This window comes from Platichthys flesus, chromosome 18 (genome assembly GCF_949316205.1).
Source record: "Platichthys flesus chromosome 18, fPlaFle2.1, whole genome shotgun sequence".
NCBI classification, from domain to species: Eukaryota; Metazoa; Chordata; class Actinopteri; order Pleuronectiformes; family Pleuronectidae; genus Platichthys; species Platichthys flesus.
This window is the reverse complement of record NC_084962.1, coordinates 21,192,021-21,211,409: the sequence shown is the minus strand read 5'-3', so window position 1 is coordinate 21,211,409 and position 19,389 is coordinate 21,192,021. Positions and strand designations below refer to the sequence as shown.

Sequence of the window (19,389 nt, the reverse complement as noted above, 5' to 3'; positions counted from 1 at the left end):
TTTCATCAGGTGGCCGAGTTGAGCTTCCATTGGTCACAGCCAAGTCTATTGATCTGATGATAAAAATGTGACAAATCCATAAAACCCATTTTTCTACTTGATTTCTAAACACAATATTTTCACAGGGTAATAAACGTTTGAGTTTCAGTGAATTAGTTTGTTTCTTCAAAGATTAAAATAACATGGAGTGAAAATATGAAATATGTTTTAATGACAAACTTATTGTAATAATGACACTGACTTCCTCTTGATTTCACTTCATTTATTCAATGAAACAAAAAAGTCAAATGTCTCAAACACAAAAGAAGAAAACTTTCAGTATTTTTCATCGATCATAAGAATATTTGCTGGAGACTTTCTCTCGATGGATTAATCGACTGTCTCAGGGTTTAAAAGTCAAATGATCAGTTTGTCTGTCAAATATTTTCTGGTTCCAGCTCCTGGAATGAAGAACAGATGCTTTTCACTATAATATTGATAATAATAATGAACCGATGCATTTCAGCGATTTAAAGACGTTTTCAGAAGCTCTCGACAAAACTGGATTTTTCCAGTTTTCAAAATAAAATAAAAAATCTTCAACTAGAACATTAAATCTGAAAATGCTGCTGAGCCTGAAACAACAGACGGGGAAACTTTGTGAAACAATATCGGACGTTAGATTCCACACTCAGGAAGTTTAACGTTAAATTCACTTTACTGAGCGACGAGAAACTGAAAATTAAAAAGTTTAAATCTTCACATCAGCAGCGAAGAAAAACACAAACAACACAGTGTTTAAAATACTGACGTGAACAGAGGCACACTGACTGTCATCACAAAAACACACATCAACACAAGTCTGAGTTTATTCAACTACACAAAAATAAACTTTAGGAACCAGAGGGGACGTTGTCATGGTGACAAACATGTTTATTTAGAAACACATGTTTTTAAGATGTTTGTTTAAAACGTCTTTGTGTGTATATATATATATATGACTTTTAAAATCCCTCAGAGTCTTGTGTAGCAGAGTGGGTTGAGCAAGGCACTAACACGGGGTTCAACTCCCACAGAGAGATGTGATGACACATGGTCCAAGATTCTTTCAGCACGAACTTTGACCTCTGTGCTGACCCTCCCTGATGAGTCGCCACGTTACTGACGCACTTTGACCTTTGACCTTTCAGAGCTGAAACTGATGGCTTCCACCATCGGTTCAACTCCTGAATATGTGACCAACGTTCTGGACGTCATCGAGTCAGTAACAAACACATTCACTCGTCCACGTTTTGAAATGAACGTTGACGCTGAGACGAGGACGAGCAGCTGGAGGAACAACTCGTTTCATCTTTTAATACCTGAAGGTTTCATATCTGTCATCTTTGGATCAGTTTCCTTTTTACAGGAACTTTCAGTCGTGAGCTGAACCGGAACCTGAGATTTAGTTCAAAATATAAATCTCATATTTTTATGTAACATAAAGCTAAAAAACGCAGCAGATTGTTTTGCTAAAGTCTGAAGCCGGTTTGATGCGGTTCAGTGTTTCATTGTTGACTTGTTGACTTGTTGACTTGTTGACTTGTTGACCACGAGCAGCTTGAGCAGGAACCACAGTGAGAACAGCTTCTGTGAGGATGAGCTCACAAAGTGTTGACAAATGAAAAGTGACCAGATGGTGGCGCTGCAGAGTTCTTACAGCTCGCTCTGGAGCCGTCACGTTTTGTCTCTGAGACGCATCGAAGTGACGAAGACGATTCTGAGGTGGACGTTCCGGCCGGGAGACGACGAGGCACCGGAGTGAAGACAGGAGACGTGTTTCTTATTAGAGACGTCTGTGGCTCTTGCATCAAACCTGTGATGGGCGGGGGGGCGGGGGACAGGACGTGATGGGCGGGGGGGCGGGGGACAGGACGCTCAGCACTGCGTCTCCTTGGAGTCGATCTGGTGTTGTCTCTGCAGCCTGCACAGCGTCTCGCTGCGCCCCCCCACGCCCGTCCCCGTCAGGTCCTCGAAGGAGCGCCGAGCCGAGCGCCCGAACGCCTCCTCCAGGGGGGGGCTGGGGTCCTCCTGGATGGTCGCCATGCGGGGGCTGTCCAGAGCAGGGGGGGCTGCGTCGGAGCCCGGGGGGGTGCTGGTCTGCTGGGGGCTGCACGGCTGGAAGCGAAGGGGGGGGGCGGCGCCGGGGAAGGTCGGAGGCTTGAAGATCCGAACGGACGCGGACTCCAGGCTGCTCAGGAGCTCGGCATTCTGGGTAAACAAACCGTCAGAGTCAGGTGGTTAAAGGAGCAGGTTGTGTTTTGAACCGAGAAAATGAATCTGAGCCCCGCCCACTGTTGCACTGTGATGTCATCAAACGTCCGACCAATCAACAAAGAGCATTAAAGCTTCTCACGCTGGGGAAGAACATGGACTTGGAGCTTTGCTCGAACTGTTGATCCAGCTTCTTGTCCTGAAAACACACGGAGAGGGACATGACGATCTGTGACCTGCTGACATGTGAACATGCTCATGACATGTGAACATGCTCGGATGGGAGGAGCCCCGTGTGACCCACCACGCAGTGCACCAGGATGCTGACCGGGACCCAGAAGAGCAGCGAGAAGGCCACGACCGAGCCCACGATGTTGTCGGCCAGGAAGGTGCCCAGCGTGCTGATGTCCAGCTTCTCGATGAAGTCCCACAGGCGCTCGATCACGTCCTGCACCTGCTTCATGCACTTCCCCTGCAGAGAGAGTGCACGTGATAAGACTTCGTGCACGTGTTAACGGCAGGAGCTGGTTTCCTGAGGCGTGGTCTCACCGCTCCGTCACAGAAGCCCACCGTGCAGGGTTTCCCTTTCCGCAGGAACAGGAAGTGACCCGTGTGGTCCTGGTAGGGCCCGCAGGCGCCGCCGCGGCTCCGACAGCAGACCTTACAGGACGAGTGGGTTTCTGAGGACAAACGGAATCAGATGATTACATAGAAAAATAGATCAAGATAAATCAAAGCCACAAATAAACAGAGAGATGAGGATTTAAATAATAATTCTGGTTTCAAATATTAAGTCTCAGCAGCAGAACTCAGTTCAACTTTAAACTGGATCCTTTTTATTTCAGTCCAGTGTGTCCTCTCTTGTCTTTGGTCTCCACCTCCTCAGGGACACTGAGTCCAGTTCGCTGGACAGAGGCTGTTCCAGATGTTTCTCTGAAACCAGCTGCTGCTGAGGACAGAGGACGGAGGACGGAGGACAGAGGACGGAGGACGGAGGAGAGAGGACAGAGGAGAGAGGAGAGAGGAGAGAGGACAGAGGACAGAGGGCGGAGGACGGAGGACAGAGGACAGAGGACAGAGGACGGAGGACAGAGGACAGAGGACAGAGGACAGAGGACGGAGGACGGAGGACAGAGGACGGAGGACGGAGGACGGAGGACAGAGGACAGAGGACGGAGGAGAGAGGACAGAGGACAGAGGACGGAGGACGGAGGAGAGAGGACAGAGGACGGAGGAGAGAGGACAGAGGACGGAGGAGAGAGGACAGAGGACGGAGGACAGAGGACAGAGGACGGAGGAGAGAGGACAGAGGACAGAGGACGGAGGACAGAGGAGAGAGGACAGAGGACAGAGGACAGAGGACGGAGGAGAGAGGACAGAGGACGGAGGACGGAGGACAGAGGACAGAGGACGGAGGACAGAGGACAGAGGACGGAGGACAGAGGACAGAGGACGGAGGACAGAGGACAGAGGACGGAGGAGAGAGGACAGAGGACAGAGGACGGAGGACAGAGGACAGAGGACAGAGGACAGAGGACGGAGGACGGAGGAGAGAGGACAGAGGACGGAGGACAGAGGAGAGAGGACGGAGGACGGAGGACAGAGGACGGAGGACGGAGGACGGAGGAGAGAGGACAGAGGACGGAGGACAGAGGACAGAGGACAGAGGACGGAGGACGGAGGACGGAGGACGGAGGACAGAGGACAGAGGACAGAGGACGGAGGACGGAGGAGAGAGGACGGAGGACGGAGGACAGAGGAGAGAGGAGAGAGGAGAGAGGAGAGAGGACAGAGGACGGAGGACGGAGGACGGAGGACGGAGGACGGAGGACAGAGGACGGAGGACGGAGGACGGAGGACAGAGGACGGAGGAGAGAGGAGGGAGGACGGAGGACGGAGGACAGAGGACGGAGGACGGAGGACAGAGGACGGAGGACGGAGGACAGAGGACAGAGGACAGAGGACAGAGGACAGAGGACAGAGGAGAGAGGAGAGAGGACAGAGGACAGAGGACAGAGGACAGAGGACAGAGGACGGAGGACGGAGGACAGAGGACGGAGGACGGAGGACGGAGGACGGAGGACAGAGGACGGAGGACGGAGGAGAGAGGACAGAGGACGGAGGAGAGAGGACAGAGGACAGAGGACGGAGGACGGAGGAGAGAGGACAGAGGACGGAGGAGAGAGGACAGAGGACGGAGGAGAGAGGACAGAGGACGGAGGACAGAGGACAGAGGACGGAGGAGAGAGGACAGAGGACAGAGGACGGAGGACAGAGGACGGAGGACAGAGGAGAGAGGACAGAGGACAGAGGACAGAGGACAGAGGACGGAGGACGGAGGACAGAGGACAGAGGACGGAGGACAGAGGACAGAGGACGGAGGACAGAGGACAGAGGACGGAGGACAGAGGACAGAGGACGGAGGAGAGAGGACAGAGGACAGAGGACGGAGGACAGAGGACAGAGGACAGAGGACAGAGGACGGAGGACGGAGGAGAGAGGACAGAGGACGGAGGACAGAGGAGAGAGGACGGAGGACGGAGGACAGAGGACGGAGGACGGAGGACGGAGGACGGAGGAGAGAGGACGGAGGACGGAGGACAGAGGACAGAGGACGGAGGACAGAGGACAGAGGACGGAGGACAGAGGACAGAGGACGGAGGAGAGAGGACAGAGGACAGAGGACAGAGGACGGAGGACAGAGGACAGAGGACAGAGGACAGAGGACGGAGGACGGAGGAGAGAGGACAGAGGACGGAGGACAGAGGAGAGAGGACGGAGGACGGAGGACAGAGGACGGAGGACGGAGGACGGAGGAGAGAGGACGGAGGACGGAGGACAGAGGACAGAGGACGGAGGACGGAGGACGGAGGAGAGAGGACGGAGGACGGAGGACAGAGGAGAGAGGACGGAGGACGGAGGACGGAGGACGGAGGACGGAGGACGGAGGAGAGAGGACAGAGGACAGAGGACGGAGGACAGAGGACGGAGGAGAGAGGACGGAGGACGGAGGACGGAGGACGGACCGTTGCAGGCGCAGGGCTGCAGCTTCAGGACGGCCTCACAGAACGGGACGCACTCTCCGCTCAGACACTCGCCGCTGTCCAGACACACGGTTTTATCCGGAGCGTCTTCTGGGGACGGACACTCGCTGCTGTTTCCTGTTGACATGACACAGAAGACGTGAGGCGTCGGGACCAGGTCAGCGGAAGCATGACCTTTGACCTGTGTGCTGACCTGTGCAGTAGGAGTGTCCTTTGCAGGTGGCGTCGATGGGCTCCTGACAGACTTCGCCTTCGGACTCGAACCTGCAGCCTTTACAGCACGCACTGTTCCTGTCACTGAACACAGAACAGTTAGTTGAGCCGTGAGGACGAATCCGTGACTCAGCAGCTGAGCACACGGAGCGATGACACGTCTCCTCTTCCTCCGGACATGAGGCTAAACATCTCAGAAAACCACGCTGCCATCTTGTGGAGAAGACGTGTATTGCAGTGAATGTGGCGCAGAGCCATTGAATCAAGGTCCCGCCCACACTCTCGACCAATCCTGAGTCGATCTCAGCTGTCAATCAAAATATCTGTTTTTATGACATCAAATATCTAACTAGAGTGAACGCAGTGCAACATTCACTTTGACCTTTGACCTCAGAAACAGAATCACTTTATCGTGTCCACAGGAAAGGGACGGACGAGAAGCTTGTCCTCAGTGAGAGGACTCATCTGTGACAAACATCTATTAACCTCTACTCTGATGTTTGAGTTTGGTCCATGGAGGAGGAGGAGGGGTTAGGACCTGTACTGCAGCCTGACACCAGGGGGCGATCTAGATCTAAAACTAGTGGATAACTGGGACTTCAGGTGGATATGACCTGTGACATGTGACCAAAGGAAACGTTACCTTGATTAAAACAACAGAAATTAAATTATAATGTTCAGCTTCACAGCGCCTGTACTCAGACTTGTAGCCCCCCCCCCCCCCCCCGGTCTCTGACCTGCACTGAGCTCCAGGTCGGAGGCGGCAGTCGTCCGTGCAGCAGCGATCTGAGTGGCTGTTCAGGAGTCCGGGGTCACACTCCTCCCCCTGCTCCACCCGGGAGTTCCCACAGCGGTGGAGGTTCCTCTCCCGGAAGCAGGACGGGGCCTTCGCCCTCAGACGCTTCACGATGGAGCGCCGGCTGCAGTCCGAGAAGACCTGGACACACCAGAGAGGTTCAGGACCAGGAGCCTGCAGGTGTCAGCTGAGCGACAGGTGGAGGACAGGAAGCAGCACCTTGTTGTTGACGTGGTCTCCGCTCACAGCGATCGGGTACATGACGAACTTCCCCCCCCCGTCGTCCCGGGGGGCGCAGTGCGGGACGCTGTCGGGGTCGTGCTCGGCTCCGAAGTTGTGTCCGAGCTCGTGGGTGGTCACCAGGTCGGCCTCCTGCAGAGACCAAGCGGTTACTACCTGTGAAGGAGCGGCGTCAAACAGCTTTTCAGAACCCCCCCCCACCTTGGTCAGGATGGTCTTCCCATAGTTCATGGTGCTGGTCAGACCCGTGTTGAGGTAGATGGCTCTCTGCCGGTTGGCCGATGAAGGACACGCTAAAGAAACAAACACATGTGACCATAGAGTTCCCCTGGGCTCAGAAGACTCCGGGTCCGGACTCTACCTTTGGAGCAGAGGCCTCCGGGGACGTCGGGTTTGGCCGGGGCCACGTAGGCCAGACCCAGAGTCCCCTCAGCGAAGTCCTGGTAGGTGAAGAGGTGCGCCAGGCACACGGTGGAGGCGTTCTCTGCCATGTCCACACTGAACTGCTGCAAGAGGACAAAGGACAGAAGGCGGGATCAACATACAACCTGCAGCGTGTTGGCGTGTTGACTTGTTAGCGTGTTGGCGTGTTGAATTGTTAGCGTGTTGGCGTGTTAGCGTGTTGGCGTGTTGGCGTTTTGGCGTGTTGGCGTGTTAGCGTGTTGGCATGTTGGCGTGTTGACTTGTTAGCGTGTTGGCGTGTTAGCGTGTTGGCGTGTTGGCGTGTTGACTTGTTAGCGTGTTGGCGCGTTGGCATGTTGGTGTGTTGGCGTGTTGGCGTGTTAGCGTGTTGGCGTGTTAGCGTGTTAGCGTGTTAGCGTGTTGGCGTGTTGGCATGTTGGCGTGTTAGCATGTAGGCGTTTTGGCGTGTTAGCTTGTTGGCGTGTTAGCGTGTTGGCGTTTTGGCATGTTGGCGTGTTAGCGTGTTGGCATGTTGGCATGTTGGCGTGTTAGTGTGTTGCCGTGTTAGCGTGTTGGCGTGTTAGCATGTTGGCGTGTTAGCGTGTTGGCGTGTTAGCGTGTTGGCATGTTGGCGTGTTGGCATGTAAGCGTGTTGGCGTGTAAGCGTGTTGCCGTGTTAGCGTGTTGGCGTGTTAGCGTGTTGGCATGTTAGCGTGTTGGTGTGTTGGCGTGTTGGCGTGTTGGCGTGTTGGCGTGTTAGCGTGTTGGCATGTTGGCATGTTGGCGTGTTGGCATGTTGGCATGTTGGCGTGTTAGTGTGTTGCCGTGTTAGCGTGTTGGCGTGTTAGCATGTTGGCGTGTTGGCGTGTTGGCGTGTTGGCGTGTTAGAGTGTTAGAGTGTTGGCGTGTTGGCGTGTTGGCGTGTTGGCGTGTTAGCATGTTGGCGTGTTAGCGTGTTGGCGTGTTAGCGTGTTGGCATGTTGGCGTGTTGGCATGTAAGCGTGTTGGCGTGTAAGCGTGTTGCCGTGTTAGCGTGTTGGCGTGTTAGCGTGTTGGCATGTTAGCGTGTTGGTGTGTTGGCGTGTTGGCGTGTTGGCGTGTTAGCGTGTTGGCATGTTGGCATGTTGGCGTGTTGGCATGTTGGCATGTTGGCGTGTTAGTGTGTTGCCGTGTTAGCGTGTTGGCGTGTTAGCATGTTGGCGTGTTGGCGTGTTGGCGTGTTGGCGTGTTAGAGTGTTGGCGTGTTGGCGTGTTGGCGTGTTGGCGTGTTGGCGTGTTGGCGTGTTGGCGTGACGCTGGAGCCATGGCAGCTTCTGACCTCCAGCAGCTTCTTGACGTCCCAGACGTCTCGGCCCGGCTCTGGACTCCCTCTCATGTTGAAGTGACTCTTTCCTGGATCCACGCTGCTCGGGACCTTGTTGATGATGATCTGACAGGAAGTACGATGATGTCACATGACTCCACCCAGATATACAACCAGCCAATCACAGGGTTCCGTCATGTTTCTCACCTGCTGGATCTGAACTCCGTAACCAACGAACTCCTCGTCCCACGAAGTGTTTCTGTAGATGTCGTCCACTCGGTCGATCAGCTCGATCTGAGAAGACCGACTGTCAGCATGGAATCTGTTGTACAGGTGTGTGTGTGTGGGTCACGTGTACAGGTGTGTGTTTGTGTGTGTGTGTCCACACGTGTGGGTCTGACCAGGTAGTTGAGTGTGGTGCTCTCCTCCTCTCGGCCCATGTGTTTGAAGAAGCGGTGGTCGGCCACCAGCAGCAGAGGACACGTGTTCCTCTTGTGGTCGTGGACCTGACGCTTCCCTCTGAACACAGACTCTGAGCAGGTGAGGACAAAGAACACGTTAGAAACATGTTAGCAACATGCTAATAAAATGAGAGGCTGCTCCAGACTCTTCTTCTTCTTCATCAGTCGTTAAGTGGCTGAGCTCTCAACACAGATGTTTGACAGATGCTCCTCAAAGCCTCAGTGAAAAACATCCAAACAGAGAAAATCTCTTCCTGAAATCTGAAACGAGAGAGAAACTGATGTTCGGACCGTTTTCCTCCGGCTCCGTCGACCGGTCTGCTTCAATGCCCTCAGGCAGGAGGTGGCTGGGGTCGGAGGTCACATGGCTGGGGTCGGAGGTCACGTGACTGGGCTCAGAGTTCACGTAGCCGCAGACCGATGGATGCTGCAGGCGGCTCAGGTTCCTGATGTCCTCTGAGCGGTAGATCAGCAGGCGGCCATCAGGGGGCGCTGACGTGAACCTCCACAGAGGCTGGACACAGAGGAGGAGACATGAAGGAGCTGTGACTCCTCAGGTCAGAAGGTCGAGGTCTGAGTCGTTACCTCGATGTTGAACTCGGCCTCGTCCGTCAGGATGTGAGCGGAGAACTCGTCCTCGTCGATATGAGCCTGAACCCGAGAGTGTTCTTCACCTGGAGACACACAAGCTCCACACCTTCATTTCAACACACAGACATACAAGCACCCACACACACACACACACACACACACACACACACACAGACGCACCGATGACATGTCCAGTGAAGAAGTTGTGTCTGTTGATCTGGTGACTCCGCTCCCCGTCCTCGTCCACCACCTTCACTCTGAAGTCCTCGGTGAACAGCTGGTGGTTGGTCCTCAGGTAGAGTCTGAACGTCCTGCACACACACACACACACACACACACACACACACACACACACACACACACACACACACAGGTGTTAGCGTCCTGCTGGGGGAACCTGCCGGAGCTCTGGAGGAGACCAGGACCTCTTCAGGGCGTAGAAGCTCAGCGTCTTCTCCACGTGACTCTGGGCCTGGACGTCCCTGCGCTGGACGGAGTGCGTCTCCAGGCTGGACAGAGACAGGACGTCGAAGTCGTCCAGCATCGACCTCAGAGACGCTGGGAGGAAACACATTGTGATGTCATTGTCCGGCAGGAAGTGGTCACACTGACACTCAGATCCAATATTTACCTGAACAAAGAGTTTAGATGATTCTTGAAATTATATAAAACTGATCTAAGAGAAAGTAATGAGTTTGGTTCACTTTGTTACTTTAGTTCTCTTTCATTGGAAACGTTATTAATATATTCATATATTATGGGATGTGACAGTGTCGACAATACCTGTTTATTATACGTGTCAATCATCGAAAGTTCGATTTGTAAGTTTTTTTAGGTCTTTTCATTAAATGTTATTTCTTTACTTTGATAAATAATCTTTAGTTGAAATTGTTGAAAATATCAACTGTAAATAAAGATGGACGACACGTCAGATTTGAACGCTGCCCTCTTGTGGTGATGACGTCAGTGGGAATTGGTTTATGACGTATACAAATATTCGAAACACTTTGGTTCACTTGTTAGCTCTTTCTCGGGATCCATCTTTATTGACAGTCCATGGTTAACGTTAAGTTTTATGATCGTCTTATTTTAACGTTGTTTTCTTATGTTATGTTTACTTGTATCTGAAGGAACTTTATATTAGAAAGTCGAGACAAAATTATACAGAAAAATGATTGTGACGATTGTCATCAGAAAGCGGAAGTGCGGACTCACCTTCTTCCTGTGGCTCGGTGTCTGCGGATCGAACCGCTTCGGGTGAAACCGTGAGAACCGCGAGGATCGTAAGAACGGTGATGTCCGGTCTCATGTTTACCGGCCCCGCTGCTTCCTTCAAAATAAAAGCTCCGACATCACAGGCAACACGTTCGCAACTGATTGCAATAGGGTGTTCAAACACGTCCGCTGATACAAGTCGAGAATGAAGTGAGATGAGAAACAAAACGTTTCCGCTCCGAACACCAGGAAGACGGAAACCCGCAAGTCCGCACGCGACAGGACATGCGGGACGGAAGTGGGTACAAGAGCCTTCAAAATAATACACTTAAAATACATCAGGAATAATTAAATATTTTTAAAATGATAAAGTTTTAAAACACAACGAATCAATCACAAGAATCATTATAGAACATTATATATTAAATTAAATAATGATATGAACATGAAAGTACATGTTACAGAGGAAGACTGGTTCATTACTAGAAAGTCTACGGACTACAAAGTGTAAAATATCATCATTGAAAGATTAATAACACAATATAAATTCTGCAACATGCTGAATTTTAAAGTTGCCAGATTTAAATGATTCAAAGTCCAATAACATGAACGTGTGTGAAGCTCTATCTCAGAATCTGATCCTTCAGATTTCCTCAAGATTTTATCATATCAAAATAGCTATTATTATTATTATTATTATTATATATTATTATTATTATAACTACCTCATTGATATTACTTGAGAATAATAGCACACAGCTTTATTTTGAAAATCAGTTGTTGCCTAAAGTCTGTATTATGCCAAACTTTACAAACTGTTGAATTAATCCTTGAATCAGAAAAGCATTAAACCTTTAAAAACGAGGGAATGGGGGGGGGGGGGGTGGGGGATTAAAATGTGATATCACTAGAGGAGAAACATGCCTGACGTCATCTTACGTAAGAATAACAGGGAGAAATCTGGTGGTTTATTTTTAACAAGTGACATCATCACAACATGGCGGGAAACAAACACGTTCAAACACCAGAGACTATTATTATTATTATTATTATTATTATCATCATCACTATTTTGTATAGTTTTTAATATTATTATTGTTGTTGTTATTGATCTTTATATTAATAAATAATTATCGTTACTATGGTCATCATTATTTTTCTCTGTATTCTTATTGTCAGTATATTAATAATAATATTTATTATAACCACGTTTGAACAACATGAACATTACATAACATTTGAATGTATGTATATGTCAGACATATTCAGTTGAAGTTCATCTCTCAGACTGTGAGTGGCAGCAGAGCGCCACTGACCGTTCAGTCTACCGGAAATCACGGAAGAAGAAGAAGAAGAAGAAGAAGAAGAAGAAGAAGAAGAGGAGACGCAACACGTGAACGAGCAGCTGATTGGACTCGTTGAGTTTAAACGTGTTTAAACGTTTGAACGTGAACATGGATGAAGAACTCACGGTAGTTTCTCTTCTCAGCTGTTTTTAATTCACCAAACTAATCTATGTAACTATATATATATATATAACTGTATGTATATATATAACTGTATGTATATAACTTTATGTGTTTGTATATATAACTGTATGTGTGTGTGTGCAGGCCGGGTTCCGGGAGCCCTGCTCCCAGTGCTCCGCGGTGGACTGGGGGATTTCAGACGAGGGGCGCTTCTACTGCAGGTCCTGCCACAACGTCATCGAGGTAAACAACAGTCACGTGATCAGCTGATCTGGAGCATGACATCACCTCTTCTGATCTGAATCAAGATCCTCAGCACCATTCATAGCTTCTTCTCTCTGCGTCTGATTGGATGAGAAGTGTCTATGAGCTGATGTCTCCAGAGCTCCACTGATGTTCTATGAGATGTAGATCTGGTCTTTGCCCGAGACACTGAGACACAGAAGCTCCTTTAGACCTGAGCTCCTCAGGTCTCTGGATCTTCTCTGGAGGATCACACTCAGTTCCTCCTCCTCCTCCTCCTCCTCCTCCTCCTCCTCCTCCTCCCCCTGAGCTCCTGTATAAAGTGTAAATCCAGGAGCAGTGTGAACAGCAGAGAATCCTCCACTGGTTCACTGAGTGAGTGAGTGGGGGGGGGGACTTCTAACACGGGACACAAACATGAAGAAACATAAACAACCTCTCGGGTGAAGAAGTGCTGACACACGAAGAACACACGAAGATGTGAAGAGAGTTTGTGTTGATCAGAGCTGACAACATGTCAGGTGATGTAAACACGATCATGTGACCTCTGCAGCAGAGATAACGCGTCACTTCCTGTCTGTCAGATGCTCCGCCCTCTCCTGCTGTGTTGTTCATGTGTGAAAAGCTCTGGAGACAGTTCTCACATCCTCTGGAGCTCCTGTCTGAAAACATGAGACATTCAGGGACAGTGCAGCTTCGCGTCAGCAGGGGGCAGCGTTGTATTTGTGACTTTTCATTTGAGTTTCATCAGTTCTCACCTGTGTGAATAAAAATGTATTTTTAATACGTGAACGTGTCCAAATGTCCTCAGAGAACCAAAGAGGTGGTGGACACCACCTTCACCCCCGGCTCCACCAGGATCTCCACGATCGGCAGAGGGACGAGATGCAGGAAGCCAGGTCAGTGTCTCCGGCTCAGATCCACTTCCACTGAAGATCTAATAAAACACGTGAAGTGATGGGCTGGCTGTCAAACTATTTGTCTGGATGATTCTGAAACCGACAGAATTAATATTCAATCTTTCAGAAAGTCCATTCATACTTCATACTTGTTAATCTTCTCTGGTTCTAGTTGCCCACTGAGAGTTTGAGTCGATCAATGAAGGATTTAAAATGTTTCCTCAGATCGTGGTCGTCACTGGATGATCTGTGAAGGCTTTCAGTTCATCCTGAGGAACCAGGCCGACGCTCTGCTGGGACTCGGAGTCTGTGCTCACTTCAAGGTCAGTGGGGGGGCGTCAGAAACAGACCAGACCACGTTAGGGAACAAGTCGTTCTTCTTTATTAACAGATGAGCTGTTCTAGGACCAGGTGTTGTGTCAGCTGTGGAGACTTTACCTGCAGAAGAGTCGACAGGCGTTCACCAACAGCCCAGTGAGGAGCTCTCGGCTCAAAGTGGTGAGTTCACACGTTCTACATCTTGATGGTTTTTAACTCGTTAGCTGCTGCTCGACTCTCAGCCAATCAGAGACGAGTCAGAGAAACACTGGGTTTTAACAGGATGCTGCTTTCTCAGAGTTTTACTGGAGGAATCAGCTGTTTGTAAATTTGTCAAAACTTTTACTAATAACTTTCCCCGACCTCGTCTCTCCTCAGCACCGTCCAGGATCCGACTCCGACAGCGTGGCCGAGTCGTCTGCTGCATCGGCCAGTGAGACGGACGGAGACACCAACATGTCCAGCACCGCCGCCTCCATCACAGGTACTGGGACCGTCACTATGGACAGCCAGTGTCTTTATATACAGTCACTGATCATCTGTATATACAGTTGTTCTGTGGATGTGAATAAAAACCTTTATTTACTTATTTTTATATATATATATATATATATATAAATGGGGTTAGGTTACAAAAATACATTTACAATTTCAGATCATGGAAACTAATACTTTGGTCCCTGCCAACACAAATCTCAACTCACAAATCTTAAAGACATTTATGTGTTTGATTTTTCTGTACCGACACAGATCTTAAATCTAAACTTTCTTTTTCTTTTTGATTTGAAACATGTGACGTGTGAACTTGCAGAGAGCTGCTCTGATTGGTCGCAGCGTTCGGGCTCCTCGGACGTGGTCACCTACCTGACGGCTCGTCAGAGGCGGAGCCGTGGTCTGATGAACATGCCCAAGACGTTGGCTCTGATCCACCTCGCTCTGCTCTGGAGCCGCGAGTCTCTGACGCTCAGCGACCTGCTCAGGTAACCTCTGACCTCCCGGCAGGTGACCTCTGACCTCCCGGCAGGTGACCTCTGACCTCACATCGTGCTAGCAGTCAGCTGTTGAGGACCGAGCGTCTCTTCGCAGGTTGGTGAACGAAGGTCACGTCCCGTACGTCAACGCCTTCGAGGAACTTCCTGAGGAGATGAAGCTCGACGGGAAAGACGCCCTCATCTTCAGAGTGGAGGTCAGAAGGTTCAAATGTTCTAACGTGTTTCATCTGAAGATTTGTTTGTATTCACATATTTATTGATATTTAGTTCTGTATTTATTAGTATATATGTGTATAATGTATTACTATTCATCAGTATCTTAGTATTTATTTGTGTATTTGGTATCTACTAGTAGTCCTAGATATAGTTCTGTATTTAATAGTTATTAGTGTTTGTTTTAGAATTTATATCTGTATATTTATCAGTATGTGTCAGTTTAATTTGTGTGTTTTTATCACGTCTATGTGTAGTTATTATTTTCTTCTGGTGTTTTGGTTCGTGATGAAATGTGTTTTGAGGATCCGGTGTCAGATGCTCCTCCGGTGGACGTTCTGAGGCGGTGACGTCTTGTCCGGTTTGTGTCCACAGAGCGTCCCGTCCCACCGGCTGGTCCAGCGCCAGGCCCAGACTCTGCTCCTGTTCCTGCAGCTTCAGAGCTTTCCTCCAATCAGCCGTCAGAGTCTGCTGCACCCGGCGCTGCTCAGCCTGCGCTACCTGGCCGACGCCAACCTGCCCGGTAACACCTTGTTCTCAGTTCTCCAGACAGAAGAACTCCAATGTGCCTCACGTCGAGAGAATACATCTAAAGAAAATACATTTTATATATGTATAAAATGTATATATAAACAGATCTAATACTGGATACTTAATAAAAAATCTAAGACCAGAGGATTATGAGCCGTGCTGAGGCTGCACCCGCGTCCAACTAGAGCTAACAGCTAGGAGGCAGTAGCTGTGTCCATCAGGGGGCGCTGGAGAGCCAGACCTGGTCTGATTCTGAGTACAGCTAGAACCGCTCTGCCTGCTGATCTGAGGTCTGACCAGGTTTTATTCAGCAAGTTAGAATTGAACCTTTAAGTGCTTTGAAAACCTCTGACAGGTGAAGCTGAACTCAGTGGAGGGGTTTCAGTCCAGAATGGTATGTTCAGATTTACGTGTCAGGACTCTGGTTGCTGCATTGTAAAGGTACTGCAAACAGTACTCCCAGTACTGCAAACAGTACTCCCAGTACTCTCTGATCATTCATCACTTGCAGTAGCGCAGATGGAAACGTTCTGTTCTCGTGTGTCGGTCCAGACGATCTGCACCCGTGGGTCTGCCGGCTGATGGACGACGCCGGTCTGGTTGATTTCACGTTCGATCCCCTGTCTTGTCCCGTGCTGCCGCGGTACGACGTGCAGACCGCCGCCGTCATCATCGTCACCATGAAGCTCATCTTCGGCCTGGACGACCACACAGAGTGGTAACGGCTCCTCCCCCACTGATCTAAACTCCTCCCACTCACATTTTACAGGTGAACAAAACATGTGTTCTGTGTCTTTCAGGGATTTATCGGACGAGTGCGGTGTCCAGCAGGACTCAGGTCAGTTCTTAGATATGAAACTACGACGTCACTTCACAAACTCAAAGCCGACCCAATGACTGGTCCTGGAGGAAAGTTATAGAAACATAATATTTATAAAGAGATTATTTTTTTATTTTCTCAGAAAACATGTTTAGCCTGAGGAGGTGGTTCCGGTTGACGCAGGCTGCTCTGATCTCAGCTCAGCAGAAGAGACTCCACGCCGCCGCCAGGTGAAACCAGTGACTCCCCCTGAGCTCGGCTCAACGTGCAGCGGCGACACCTAGTGGCTGGAGGCGTCGGTGCTCGGCTTCTCTGTCCGTCCGTGTGAACTCTATATCCTCGTCTAATATCAAACAGTAGAAATGTTCAGTTCCACTAGAGGTCATTGAACTGAGGCACATGCTGTTAATGAAGCTTTCTGGTTGTTGAGTTTTTTGTTTAATACCAAAATGAATTTTTTTATTGCTAATGTATTTATCATGTCCCTCCCTCTCATCCTCAGGAAACAGTGGAAGGCCAAGAAACCTCTCTACCCGAGCAGAGCCTTAAAAGCTGTTGTGATGAAAAGGAAACGTAAGAGTTTCTAGAGAACCGTCACTTCCTCAGATTTCAGATCAGAATATGAACAGCAGCAGAACCGGATCGGTTCAGATCCCTGATCCTGGAGGACACGTTGAGCTCTGTAACCTGAGGATCCTCGACTGTGTCTCAGTCTCCAGTTTCAAGTCTTATGATCATTTAGATACAAACAGACACTAAAGCACCGGATGTATCGGTGGGGGTACCACAGTGTGATTGACAGCTTGTTTCACCTAATGGGTGCAGGTGTGCAGTTTCCAAGTCTGACTATGGTGACTTCTGGTTTCAAAAAACCAAGCTGGCACAAAATGTCAAAGTGGAATTTCAGAGCAGCAGCTCACAAACCAGCTGGGGACGCCTGGCGCTCATCGAGGACATTTTACTTTGACTCATCGGACGTCTTGAGACTAGACCTGTGATGTTTGTGTCTCTGCAGGGACAGCCGAGCAGGTCCAGATGTGTTTTGAAAATCTGTCTTCTCGTCCGGTGAGCGTCCAGCGCTGTGTTCCGTCCAGCTTCATCTTCTGCTGGGGGGACGAGGACGGAGCAGACGGTCCCAGTCTGCACCACAAGAAGCTGGACCGAGTCCTGACCCTGAAACACAACGTCCAGACTCTGTGTAACACAACCTACTGGCACACGGCGCTGCGAGTCTGCGACCCCAAGTACGTTAGAAAGTGATGAATCAAGCACCTGTCAAATGTAGCGTGATGCCAAACACAAGAAGGGATTCGTATAAAGACGTCAAATGACCTTTCACAGAAGTTGGATCGAGCTGTGCATTGATGCAAGTCATGACCACTAGCATCGTTATGTTAGCAAAAAGTGAAATGAGCATCTTAAAAAGTGGCTTGAATATTAAATAATAAAGTAATGGAGCTCTTTGTATTGAATAAATGATGGTGCAGTCAGATGATGTGTTTCCCTCCTCAGGTCCTGACGTGTTCTCCTTCTCCACAGGAAGTGCAGGAGTCATTACTCGGAGGTGGAGGCGACGCTGCCTCGCTCCTTCGTGTGGCTGCTGCAGCTCTTCTCCTTCCTGCTGAGCGTGAAGCCCCCCCACCTGTACGAGGAGGTGCTGAAGGTGGAGAGACGAGTGCTGTACCGCAGAACCCGGAGGAGGACGGGGACGACCTCCAGGGCCGAGGACACGGTGGTCAGCTGATGACTCGAATCCTCTGAACATGCTGCTGGTTCTGGTTCTATCACAAGCTCCTGATGAAGTCAGAGAAACGCAGTGACACAAACTCAGCAGCAGGGGGAGACTCACAGAAAAGGCTCAGAGTGAACATGTCGGTTGGTTGTGGATGCAGCTCACGTGCGTTCACGTGCACGCAGCTCACGTGCGTTCACGTGCACGCAGCTCACGTGCGTTCACGTGCACACCTATGTGCCCTCTGAAAGTTACAGGGGAAACTTCTCAGACACAAACTTTAGAATGAAAAACATTTTGATTCTTGGATTTAAATGAGAACAATTAAAATGTTTCTGCTCTTGAATCTTAAAGATATAGAAAAATATTTCTCTTGTTTCATAATGAAATCTGTTAAAAAATAAATAAACAATTGTTATTATATAATGTCTTTGTTTCAGTCTGTAGGTTAAAGTCTTATGAGGTGAAACAGGTCTTCAGAGGACAGGAGTCATCTGAGGACGCTGGAATCAACCAGCCGACTGTGAACGCAACACGAAGCTGTAACCGGGGTGACGGGAGGTAACTGTAGTATCACCATGGCAACCTGCCCAACGCTGTTAAGTCACCTAGCAACAGCCATGAACAAAATAAAGCCCTCGAGCTGATTTACAGATTTCAGATGGAGATGATGAAGGGACACTGCTTCTTGTTTTCATTTTTTATTTATCAAAGGTTTTATTACACGTTTGTTTTCAGCTCTGAATCCGTCCAGTGACCTGGTCTGACCTCTAGGGGTCAGACCAGGTCACTGCAGCAGACGGGAGAACAAAGAGACGTCAGATCCAAATCCTGATTTTAATTCTTTTATTTTCTTTGTTCACTTTAAACAAAGCAGAACATGAGACCCAAGTACAAGAAGTAGTACCACACTGTCAAAATACAAGTGCTGCAAGGACATGTTACTGAAGGTAAACTGAATATTAACATGTACCTAAAGTATTAAAAGTCAAATGAGTCAGTAAGTAGCTCTTCTCATCCGACTCTGTAATGAAACTCACTCTGAGCTCGTGGTTATGATCATAAACTGTAAATAAAGACGACTTCTCTTCTAGAAATGAAGCTTAAATATCTCGGGTATGAACGCTGCCCTCTTGTGGTGATGATGTAATTTGCAGTCCGAGTCTGTAGTGATCTGAGGAACTCGTCATACTAATTCAAATAATTGAGAGTTAGAAGCGAACCCTCAGAGGAACACGGAGTTCAACGTGAAGCTTCTTCATCCAGAGTCTGGACTGGAAGCGCTGGAGAGAACTTAGAGGAACGTGTGAACCAGATTCGGTGAAGGGGACGGTGGACTTCATGGATCTGGATCTGCAGCGGAATACACAATATGAGCTCAGACGTCAGTTTGTCTCCAGAGTTTTTATCTCTGCTGCAGAGAGAGAGTCGAACCCGAGTGTTGGTGCTGCACCGCCTGTCTCGTCCAGCAGGGGGACCTACATTCCTCTGCCCCCCCCCTCCCCCGTCTTCCCCTCACACACATACAGTACATGCACTCAGTGTGGGGGTGTCCCCGCTCTGTCCCCTCCTTTCTGTACATCTGCTGCACTGCTCAGGACCAGGAACTAGACTCAGGACCAGGAACTACACTCAGGAACTGAACTCAGAGTTCCTACAGTCATGAGAAACCTGG

General features: G+C 49.5%; 2 protein-coding genes across 2 annotated transcripts; one reads left to right on the top strand and one right to left on the bottom strand.

Moving 5' to 3' along the window:
* Positions 1–247: 247 nt before the first annotated feature.
* Positions 248–10,751, bottom strand: adam17b (ADAM metallopeptidase domain 17b). Its single transcript, XM_062410969.1, has 18 exons — positions 10,498–10,751; positions 9,708–9,840; positions 9,463–9,593; positions 9,277–9,365; positions 8,983–9,205; positions 8,632–8,762; positions 8,438–8,524; positions 8,246–8,356; positions 6,887–7,031; positions 6,727–6,818; positions 6,505–6,657; positions 6,227–6,426; positions 5,470–5,573; positions 5,259–5,393; positions 2,782–2,912; positions 2,537–2,704; positions 2,375–2,431; positions 248–2,229 (listed from the first exon to the last, which is right to left on the bottom strand). Exons 1-18 carry the CDS (start codon positions 10,589–10,591, stop codon positions 1,897–1,899), a joined length of 2,517 nt encoding a protein of 838 aa, XP_062266953.1. The 5' UTR covers positions 10,592–10,751; the 3' UTR covers positions 248–1,896.
* Positions 10,752–11,831: 1,080 nt separating this feature from the next.
* On the top strand, positions 11,832–18,140 carry taf1b (TATA box binding protein (Tbp)-associated factor, RNA polymerase I, B). Its single transcript, XM_062410981.1, has 15 exons — positions 11,832–11,969; positions 12,111–12,209; positions 13,021–13,108; positions 13,334–13,431; positions 13,514–13,606; positions 13,805–13,910; positions 14,238–14,406; positions 14,513–14,612; positions 15,007–15,154; positions 15,715–15,880; positions 15,963–16,000; positions 16,125–16,212; positions 16,485–16,555; positions 16,998–17,226; positions 17,522–18,140. Exons 1-15 carry the CDS (start codon positions 11,952–11,954, stop codon positions 17,724–17,726), a joined length of 1,716 nt encoding a protein of 571 aa, XP_062266965.1. The 5' UTR covers positions 11,832–11,951; the 3' UTR covers positions 17,727–18,140.
* The last annotated feature ends 1,249 nt before the right edge of the window (positions 18,141–19,389 follow it).

What these genes read in the sequence shown, in the direction of transcription:
- adam17b (XM_062410969.1), bottom strand. Translation starts at nt 10,591, where the DNA reads ATGAGACCGGACATCACCGTTCTTACGATCCTCGCGGTTCTCACGGTT. An exon ending in CACCGAGCCACAGGAAGAAG is followed by an intron (nt 9,841 to 10,497) that starts GTGAGTCCGCAC and finishes GTTTCCTCCCAG; the next exon opens with CGTCTCTGAGGTCGATGCTG. An exon ending in AGGCCGAGTTCAACATCGAG is followed by an intron (nt 9,206 to 9,276) that starts GTAACGACTCAG and finishes CTCTGTGTCCAG; the next exon opens with CCTCTGTGGAGGTTCACGTC.
- taf1b (XM_062410981.1), top strand. An exon ending in CACCGCCGCCTCCATCACAG is followed by an intron (nt 13,911 to 14,237) that starts GTACTGGGACCG and finishes GTGAACTTGCAG; the next exon opens with AGAGCTGCTCTGATTGGTCG. An exon ending in AGACTCCACGCCGCCGCCAG is followed by an intron (nt 16,213 to 16,484) that starts GTGAAACCAGTG and finishes TCTCATCCTCAG; the next exon opens with GAAACAGTGGAAGGCCAAGA.